At 50.0% G+C, this 10,625-nt stretch overlaps 1 protein-coding gene across 1 annotated transcript in view; it reads left to right on the top strand.

Moving 5' to 3' along the window:
- Nucleotides 1–8,230: 8,230 nt before the first annotated feature.
- The window catches only part of ENTPD2 (ectonucleoside triphosphate diphosphohydrolase 2), a 30,927-nt gene continuing 28,532 nt past the window's right edge, over nt 8,231–10,625 (top strand). The window contains exon 1 of the mRNA XM_006264847.4: nt 8,231–8,413. Within this exon, the coding sequence (XP_006264909.3) occupies nt 8,279–8,413 (135 nt within the window). The 5' untranslated portion in view covers nt 8,231–8,278. The remainder of the gene's footprint in view (nt 8,414–10,625) is intronic.

Here is a 10,625-nt window from a genome sequence, read left to right as displayed (position 1 = left end):
GTCAGCGACCACCTGCAGCTGCCATTGGCAGTGGCCAGCTGGAACTGTGGACTGCCTGCAAACACCGCCAGCAGTGTTGGCAGCAGGGTGGCGAGAGGCGACCATCTGGAGGCACTGCCAACAGTGTTGGCAGCGCCTTTTTGCAGGGGGTGCACTTCCACAATCAGGGGGTGCACGTGCACCCACTTGCACCCTCTATACGTCGCCCCTGGGAGGGAAGGAGGGAGGGAGTTGGGCAGGGCTGGGGCTGCTGCCCAGTCAGGTGGTGCGTGCGACTTGGGGTCTGGGGATGCAATGCATGGCCTAAGGGCCCCAGCGGGGAGTAGGACAGGGCCATGGGAGGCTCGTCCGGAGGGTGGGGATGGTAGGCTCCCCACCATGGTGCGCACTTGGGGGGGGGGGGGGTAGAGGGGACCTGTGCCCCCCAGATCTGTGTGCTGGGCAGGTTGCCCACTGCGGGCTTGGGGTCCCTGCCGCCCTCCCCCAGGGCCTCTGCAGATCGCAGGTGTGACCCGGTGCTGCAGGGCAGAGTGTGGTCATGCAGGAAAGCTCCTTGCTGCTGTGAGCTCCACACTGCCCTGGTGTTGTGTCCTCTGTGCACGCAGGGGCAGCACAGGCAGCAGCATGAGGTTGTGCCCCTCACTACTGCTGTGCGCCCAGAAAAAGTGTTGCCAGGGCAGTGCGGAGCTCACAGCGGCAAGTAGCTTTCCTGCGTGGCCACGCTTTACCCTGCAGCACCGGGTCACACCCATGGGCTGTGGAGGCCCTGGGGGAGGGCAGTAGGGCAGGAGCAGCCTGCCCTGCCCCTGCCCTGTGCACAGATCTGGGGGGGCACGGGTCCCCCCGGTCCCCTGGGAGTGCATGCAGGCCTGGGGGGCTGGCCCCACACACCCAAGCCCACAGTAGCCTGACTCTGCTGCAGCAGCCACCACCTCCTGCAGCTGGGTGCAAGGGGGGCTGCAGACCCGGGTCCCTGGCCCCATAGCCCTGGCAGCTGGGGGGCCCTTCCAGCAGGGCTGGGGGGCAGGAGCTGTGGGTGGGGGGCAAAGGGCAACACCCATGTTGGGGTCTGTGGGGGCAGGGAGTGAGGGACACCAGCAGGGCTGGCGGAGCTGTGGGGGCCTTTAATTTTAATTACAGATTTTGGAGAATTTGTGATTTTTTTTATGAGGGAAAACCAGGAACCCAGCTGACAAGGGGTCTCAGCACTCACAGACCTAGATATATTGTTGCCTCAGCGCCTAGATATATTGTTGCAAGTTACAGCCTTTGGGGTACTGTATTCCAGCCTTTGGCTCTAGGCTACAAATCATGTTCTAGCATGCTAGCATTGAAATTGGGTGAAAAGTTCACCATTCCAGAAACCTCCCTCGGTTATTCAGAAACGAAGGCAAACCTGATGTACTTCCTATTCGCCTGCTGCATGAGTTCCAGTTGGGACTACTCCAAATGCTGCTTCTGGAGTGCAGTTCACCTCCATGCCGAGACACACACCAGGGGCCTGAAGTGGGTCTTTAGTGCCTGTGTCTCATGGGCGTTAACTGGGCTCTAGGTCTGGAGCTGGCTCAGTGATGAATTTCAACCAATCTATCAGCATGGGCTCTCTCACCATGGGTAATTGTCAAAGGCAGCCAGGTAAGAAGATGGGCTTTTTCTCCAATCATTCTTCTGCCACCTTTAATGGGATGCTCTGCCAACTGTGTCCACAACATCAACCTGTTGCTACAAGACCAAGTGTGAAGTCCTTGTATTGAACCCATCTCTGCACTGTTCTTAACCCTGCCTCTTCGCTTTGGGGGGCTTCACTCCATGGGAATTTTTTTTATTTTGATTTTTTTATTAAATTTTACTTCCAGGGCCAAATCAGTTCTGAAATAAGTTCCAAATTTATACTGAGCAGAGCTCAATCATTCAAGTCTGTGTGGTGCTACCACCAGCAAGAATCCTACCTCCCAGACTCCTCAGTCTGGGGCTTCAGATACTCCCAAACCCATGGCATGCATCCTATGTGTAAGTCCCAAGCCCAGATATCTTAGAGTTCAGATTCCCCCTAGTGTCACTTGCCCCTAGCCAAAAGTCTTAAGAAGCAAGCTGGGAGGAAGCCCTGAAAGCACTCCCCTATCACCATAAAGAGAAAATGGGTTTTGTTTTGTTTGCAAAAATATATATTATATAGTGTGTGTGTATATATATATAGAGAGAGAGTGTGTATGTGTGTGTGTGTGTGTGTGTGTGTATGTGTGTGTGTGTGTGTGTGTGTATGTATATATATATATATATATATATATAGTGTGTGTGTGTGTGTGTAAAAATATATATATCTGTACCTCTAACAACCTGTCTTGTGACCGCTATGACTCACTTGACAGTCCAAAACACACTTTTACAGTGATACCATTCTTAGTCCCATTACAAAGACCACACCATGTTCCCACATTCCCATGCACCCATCATGGTCACCCATTTCCATCACAATTATGCAAGGGGCTACCTCAGTCCCCTCCCCACCTCTCCCTTCCCTTCCTTGCCTTCCTAAATCCCCTGCCTGTTTGCCCAGTCCTTTCACTCATTGTCCTGTTTGTCGTTGTCCTCATCATTGTCATCCTTGTTGCTTTCTTCAGAGAGCTCACCTCTGAAAAGCCTATGCCTGTCTTCCATGTGATGTCTGCCATCTCTTTCCCATCGTTTTCTGCCGTCTTTCTGTAGCACCAAAACATCTCACTCAGTCCCATTTTGATACAGCCTTCGACTGGGAGGTTTGTGTGCCTGTTTATGAACAAGCTCCTGGTCTTCCACAGGGCATTCCTAAAGCAGAAGATGAGCAGCAGTTGTGAAGGGGAAATCCTCTTGTTTAATGACAGTTTGGAAACAGGGAGGGAGATGCTGGAAGGTAAAAGGAAAAGATTTATAGTCAGTGAAGGTGAGGCGTGGTGCTTCTGTGGGAAAGAACGAGTGGCTGTCCAAGAGGATGAGTTAGACATTGTACTAGCTGTGATTCCTGTATTTAGGATCTGCCATTCAGGAAGACTAGGGCCAGGGGCCAGGAGAACACTCAAGGAGGCAGGCAGTCTACACCGATGTGTGGGACAAGAGGTACTGTAGAAAAGAAGCACTTATTTGTGCTTAAGTGCTTCCCTGTACTGGTACTTAAGCACTCAGATACAATGATGTGTACAGGGGTGGATCCAGAGGGGTTGCACTTGGTGCCCTTGCACTCCCTCTTTTATCTCTGCTCCATCCAAAGTTTAAAGCCAACTGCCTGGAAGTGGCAGCAGGGTTTCTAGTGCGGCTGTGCTGAGGGAGTCAATTGACTTAATGGCTCATTATAATTTTCTTGATTCCTTCTAAAAACTCTTCATTGCATAAGTGTTAATGATCCCCTTTGCTTTTAAATCAGGGGTGGGCAAAATATAGCCTGGCAACTGATTTTTTTTTTTTTTTTTTTTTAAAGAAAATTTTTGTATTCCAAGCCAAATCAGCCAAATCAAGTCCAAATCTGTGTCAGTCAAGAATCATATATGGCCCTACTACTGGCAAGCATTCTCCACCCCAGCCTGAGGTTTCAGATGTTCCCAAATCATTTGGCGGGCATCCTATGTTCAGGCCCAAGCCCGGAGGCTTGGGGTGCAGATGCCCCTAGGTTTCGCTTGCCCTCAGCCATATGGCTGCAGGAGCAAACTAGGGAGGAGTCTCCCAGTTCCATTAAGCAGGCATAAAGGCAAGATCTTCCCACTGGAAATGGAAGTGGGAGAGTAATTATACATTACCTCCGCCTGCGTACTACCCCATGCCCAAGAAGTGGCCACCCCTGCCCCTAGGAAACGCGCCTTGGTGGTCACGGTGTTCTGTCTAGTTCACAGGCCTCTGCTGGTGCCATGAGAGATGCTGGGTGGAAGCAGCCCTGCCTTCCTGCCAACCCAGCTCCACACAGCAGGCCATGGGTAAGCCACACTCTGGCCCTTGCACCCTCCACTCAGGCTGGGCCGGGGGCACTTGCAGGGTGCCCGCCCCAAATGTTTAGAGCCCAAGTCAGAAATGAGCTCATCAAAGGAGAGGAACAATGAAGAGTATGTCTGACTTCGATTCTCTGGCTAATACACATCAGAGGCTTCTTTCTTTCCATTGAGTGATTTCCTCTGGTTTTGTTTAATCTAATTTTCCATATACAAGAGTAAGACTTTATTTTGAGCTATTATGCAATTGCCTCTATATACACTATTAAAAAAAAACATCAATCAGGACAAAATATATTTTTGAAATAAAATTAAGATATGTTATAGGAGATGTTTGATTTTAGCATATGATTTGTTTTTATCTATAAGTTGTTAGTATGATATCTTCATTTATCATCTATATATCTAACATCTATAATTTGTTAGTATGATATCTTCATTTATCTTATTCATCTTCAACAGCTCACCAAACCTTAAGAGGCCCTCCAGCCAAAATAATTTCCCTCCCCTGTTTCAAATGGACTTTAATGATTTTACTACTTCAGCTATCCTTGCTTCTGCAAAGCTGCTGACTGTAAGCTGCTCCTAGTAATGCAGCTCTCATTTCACAGCCCCGCAGGCTGTTTCTTAACTCTAGCTAAAAAACATTAACTCAGATGTGGAAATATTAATTTGGGTGAACATTAGCTCAGGTGTGGAAATCACTTTCAGTGAAACGTTGGAGCATCACCTGGATGCTCAAGAAGGCTTGATTTGGTTTTATGAATTTGGAAAAGAGACACTTAACTGCAGTGACTTCAGGATTAATGATACAACATCTTTGGATTATTTTGCCTAGTTTGTTGTGTTTTTATACATAATATATGATATAGCAAATTAATTCATGTTACAATCAAGTTCTTTTTGTATGTTTTGCTTCAATCTTAAAGTGATACTGTAGTTTTAGGCCCTACTTATTAGTGAAGCTTCTCGCTTCTTTTTAACTGGAAAAAAATGTGTGTTGTGTTACAATTGATGAAGCACCACAGCATCCACACCCCATGTTTCAAAATCCTAGATTGGCCTACGGATGTGTACGAAACTACTACCCTGATAGACCCAAGCTGGTTAGTGCAGACAGTTCAGGGAAACAGGGTAAGTTTGAGCCATGGAAAAAATGATTGGCTTAGATACAATCTGTAAGTACTTGGTAGATTGCTGCTTGACCCTTTCAGCCAGGAGAGAAGCTGGGTTGTAAAACTGGGGCTCTTCTTGCTCTGTTCTTCTGTTGATGTTTCATTTCATATTATTTGGGGGGGGGGGGTTCCCCCTCTCCCCACATGTGTAGCCTCTCTGAGTTCCTGATGTCAGAGCCAGGTGACCGTATCTTTGTCTTGGCTGCGCTGAATGAAAATATATCATCAGACTGTTTAGAATAGACGCAGAGGCATCTTCTGGCAGCTACATAAGTCTTCCCTCATTAAGGAGGAAGGAAAAGACACTGCCCCAAAATAAACACCAAAACAGTTTTACTGCCCCTGTTAACATTCTTAAAGCATTAATGGTTTATTGTTTTTTTACAAGCGAAGTGGTCATGACCTGTGGCTCCTCCCAAGCTGCCTCTCTAGGCTCAATGCTACATTAATGTGGCCCAGATCTGATCTAGTAAAAGTTTCCACCAGTCCATTGCACATGTGCACTTGTGACCCTCTCCCCTTCCCATGTCACCTTTTGTTCTGTGCTCACTATGACAGACTCTCGTGTCTAGCCCCGCTCCTCAATGATTTCCTGGGTTTGTGAGCCTCATCCAGCCCACTGCCTGGAGGTACAGATGCATGGATCCTGCCTTTGTTCACTTCACCACCTCTTTCTATTTATGTAGTCCCCATCCAAGGTACCACCAAGTCCTGGGACCTCCTGGCCAACCTGCTCCTGGCCTAGGCTAAGCTTGTGATCTATCTGACCAAGAAGGAGACTGGTTTGGAGGACCCCTAGGGACTGTGGGGATGCTTTCCTGTGCCTCATCCATTCACATCTCCAGGAAGAGTTTCACTGGGCAGTGTCCACTGTCTCCTTGGATTTATTTGAGGGCCAGGGAGCACTGTTTGGTGTGCTATGCTTGCTGTCCCCCTCGGTGCACTCTTTACAAACCTCTGTCTCCCACTCCTATCCCTGTTTTGTTATTATTTGTCCTAAGGAATCAACAATATGCCCTTAGCAGCCCCCATCTCCAAGGACAGCTTATAGTTTTACTTGGTAGGCCTAGGCCCATGATGCCCCAAAGGCATATCAAAGAGCCTGGGCAACCTCCTCCTGGCCCTAGCCAAGCTCACAATCTACCTGACGAGGAAGGAGGCTCTAGCTGGGAGTACCCCTGGGAACAGGGGGGCTGTTTTCCTGTCCCTGATCCATTCATGTCTCCAGGTAGAGTTTCATTGGGTGGTGTCCACTGTCTCCTTGGACTCGTTTGAGGGCCAGTGGGTACTGCCTGGTGGGCTCTTCTTGGTGTCTCTCCCCCACCCAGTGCACTCACTTTGAACCTGTGACCCCACTTCAGTTTCTGTTTCTCTTTAGTTGTCCCCCCAAATCAGTTGATGTCTATCCAGTAGCCCCCCTTAGTAATGGGGGGTGGAAGGAAGGGGCTAACTGTTGCTCTGTGAGCATCAAGCCCATGTTAACCATGTGCATCAAATGCTCGTGCCTTTTTTCACTTTGCTGCCTCCTCCAGAACCTCCTGCTGAGGAGCACTACTCCCTACACCTTTTTATTTATGCACTCCCCATCGTGGCCCCACCAAGTCCCAGGACCTCCTGGCCAACCTCCTCCTGGCTCTGGCTAAGGTCACGATCTGTCTGACCAAGAAGGAGGATCTGGCTGGAAGGAACCCTGGGGATAAAGGGGCTGTTTTTGTATCCCTGGTCTGTTCACGTCTCCAGGCAGAGTTTCACTGGGCAGTGTCCACTGGCTCCTCAGGCGCATTTGAAAGCTGGGGGGTACTGTCTGGTGTGCTCTGCTTGGTGCCCCCCCTCAGCACACTCACTTGACCTTCACTCCTGTCCCTGTTCCATGTTGTCCCTCGACCTCAGCTGCCACATACCCAACAGCCCCCTCTAATACTAGGGGGCCTAACCCTTGCTCTAGGGGCACTAAGCTCAAGTTACCCTTATGCCTCTGTCCCCCATTCCTGCTTCCTGCCCTTCCCAGGGGCAACGTCCTACTCTCCTGCCTCCTTGTTACTGCCTCAGAGGCAGTGCCAGGTTCCTGCTCTTGCCATTGCCTGGCGCATGAAGAGGGTGTGTGTATGGGGGTGCCCGCCCTGGGCAGAGCTCTGCTTACCAGCACCTCTGAGGATTGCAAAGGGCTGCTAGCCATGGGCCAAGCCCAGGAGCCTCCCAGCAGAGCCAGGTGGCTGGGCTGCCCCTCTCCTAGACCCTCTCTTGCCTGCTTATGACACTAAGCTACCCAAGTCCAGGATGGAAGCACGGGCCCAAATCAGTGCTGTTGCATCGCCGGCAGGGTCTCACCTCAGGGCAAGGGGCAGAAAGGAATAAGTGACCCTAGGCTCCCAAGCCCCGTGGCCCTGCAGCTGGTCTCCTCAGCCAGCCTGAGCTGCGAGCACCCAGCAGCATTGCCAGATCTTAAAATGCAATGATTGTATTGGAAACTCAAAATTATACTTGCTGAAAAACTATCGTGCACTGAACAATGATGCAAATAAGCATGCACATCTATCTCCTTCTTATTAACTATATCAGAAAATGCCAAGGATCATAGGAAAAAATAGCAAAGCCATAAGGGAAATACAAAGTGCCTGAGCGAGAGGCTAAGGTAGGAGGGATGGCAACTCACTTTAACGTGCCAAAGAGTGAGTGGGCGCTGGGTCATCTCATCACGGCTGAAGCAGTTCTTTATTTTGGGGCGAGCGGCCACACGGAAGTGCTGACAGCAAACCCCAAAGCTTGCTAAGACTCTCTGAGAGTGACTTGGGTTTTGCACACTAGGCTTTTGCGCAGTGGGTTTTGCAATGAGCTGTGTCGAAAAGGATTGCACGGTTTGGGGGAGTGGGTTGCAGCCACACAGAAGAATTTTCCCGGGGATTTGAGTTGGGTGAATAAGAGACCAGGGCTTTACCCAAAGACCCGTGTTCTCTTATTGATGATGGCACATGGTTGCAGGTTGGCACTATGGGGCACGATGGATGCTCCCCGTGAGCGGGTCCCGGGGGCGGTCGCAGGGGCGGGGCCACGTCCCGCGGTCCCGCCCACCCGCTCACCTGCACCGCCTCCTGGGCGGGAGCCGGCGCCAGAGCCGGGACGCGCCGGCCGAGCAGCCGCGGCAGAGCCCCGATGCGGCAGCGCGCGGGCAGCATGGTTCCGCGGAGGGTGCTGGCGGCGTTGCTGCTGCTCTGCCTGGCCGGCGTCGTGGGCATCCTGCTGCTGTGCCTGCCCACCACCGACCTGCGCCAGCCGCCGGGCTTCAAGGTGAGGGGGCCGGGCCTCTGGGCACTGGCCTGCGCGGGGGCTGGGGGGGCTCCCAGCACGCACCCCTGGGAGTGCAAAGCCTGACCCAAGCCCAGCTCAGCCCTCCAGCCACTGCTTCCAGGTGAGAGCAGTTGAGGGTGGATATTAGGAGCAACTTGCTCCCTAGGAGGGCAGGGAAGCACTGGACCAGGCTGCCCAGAGAGCTGGTGGTATCTCCATCCTTGGAGGGGGTTAAGACCAAGCCTTGGCTGGGATGAGATAGGTGGGGATGTCCTGCATGGAGCAGACTGGATTTGACCTCCTGAGGTCCCTTCCCATGTTCATTTCCTGTGATTCTGCGGAGGGGGCGCAGGGGGGAGTTTTCTGTGGAAAGCCCTGCTTTTCACCACAGAGAGCAGGCGCCTGGGGCCGGAAGATCTGAGCCCAACAAGCCAGGGGAGCATCGTCCAAAGCTGGTGTTTCATTGAGTCATGGAGTCATCCCACTTCCATGTCTCCTTCCCAGATTCCTAACACCAAATCAAGCCTTCTGGAGCATCTGGATGGCGCCTCCAAGGCTTCCTGGAAAGCGATTGCCACCCTTGAGCTAATGTTCACCCGAGTTGATGTTTCTACTGCAGAGTTTGTGTTTTTTAGGTAGAGTTTAAAAAAATAGGTGGTGGTATGGGAGGTGCGTTGCTAGCAGCAGAAAGGAAGAAGAGCTGCAGTAGTGGTACTGTTAAAGACCATGTGAAAGGAGAGAGGGTCCTTAACACCAGTGGAATGAAGAGTTTAGAAAGAATCAAGCAAGTTATAATGAACGATGAGGTCAGTTTACTCCCTCAGCGCTGCCTGACTAGAGATGCTGCTGCCACTGCCAGACAGTTGGCTTTAAATTTTAGATGAAGCAGGAATCAAAGTGGGGTACCAGGACACCAGTGCAACCCCCCTGGATCTGCCCCTGTACACATCATTGCAGTATTTATGTGCTTAAGTGCCAGTATAGGGAAGCACTTAAGCCCAAACAATTTTTTTTTTCCCATCAGAAACCAGTTTCCACAGAAAGTTTTCTGCCCCTCCCAACCTGTTTTCCCAGACTTCTGCAGACTCCTGAGACATGACTGAGATCAGCCTGTTAGGGCAGGTGTTGAAAGGCAACGTCATGTTTTGCCAGTTGTGATTTTCGAGAGATTAGTTGCCTATAACTTTGAATGAACTGTTACCTCACCACGACATCTTGCTGGAGTGTACCAGGACCACCTCCCATTAGATCCATGCAAGAGCATATTAGGCTGCAGGGTGTCAGCTGGCTTAGATCCTGGTTACCCTTAAAGTCATTGAAGAGACATTGATTTAGTCTATCTGAGAACCAGCACTATTTGCTGTACTGCATTTAGCTTTGAATTAACTGCTGGGTTTTTTTTCCCTGTGGTTGGATAGGGCTTTTTAAAAATGCAACTAACCACATCAATAAGAATAAATCATTCTATTTTATATTTATTATTATCCATAGCTTTGGAGAACTTTCCTTGCTTTTCCCTCTTTGTTCATGTCTTCTGCTTGTCTGATGTAATCTAGGAACTGCAAGGGAACATGCATTTGTTTTTAGGACCTGCTACTAAGATGACAAGGAATTTTGGATTGTCAAAAAGAATCCAGGATTGGGTCCTCAGGCAGCTTCAGCTCCGTATCTGTATGGGTTTATTTCTGGAAAGGCTTTGCTATTCTAGCCATGGGATGACTGAAGCAGAACTTTAGTAAACCAAACTAAAACCTCTGGTTTGGGACTCTTCTTGGGTGGAACAAGTTCATGCAGGATCCACTGATGATGAGAAGCGCAGAATATGGTCTCCATGGTTCAGCATTGCTTTGTGATGTGCATATATCCCCCACAACGTTGAGCATAGCAAGACAGATTGCCCTGCTCAAAAGAGAAAGCACAGGTAGATACTTGGCTTTTGCTCTTGAAGGCTGGAACTCAGTGATGGGGTAAAGATTTCATCTCCATCTAGGATAAGGGGGAGTTTTATTGAAGTGCCTCAGTAAGTTAGGCTCCTAAGACCCATTTTTTAAAGTGAGCCAGGCCACAAAAGCTCCTAAGTCTTTCACTAAGACCCAAGGGTCAGATTTTGAAATGTATTTAGGCACCTAATACCGTAAAAATGTCCAGCCCTAAGTCACTTGGGTCTTTTTAAAGTATTAACTTTTTAGTTACAGCAAAGTCAGGAGGTCTC

This window comes from Alligator mississippiensis, chromosome 12 (assembly GCF_030867095.1).
Source record: "Alligator mississippiensis isolate rAllMis1 chromosome 12, rAllMis1, whole genome shotgun sequence".
Lineage (NCBI taxonomy): Eukaryota > Metazoa > Chordata > Crocodylia > Alligatoridae > Alligator > Alligator mississippiensis.
The sequence above is the reverse complement of the archived record's forward strand: the minus strand, read 5'-3'. Positions and strand labels throughout refer to the sequence as shown.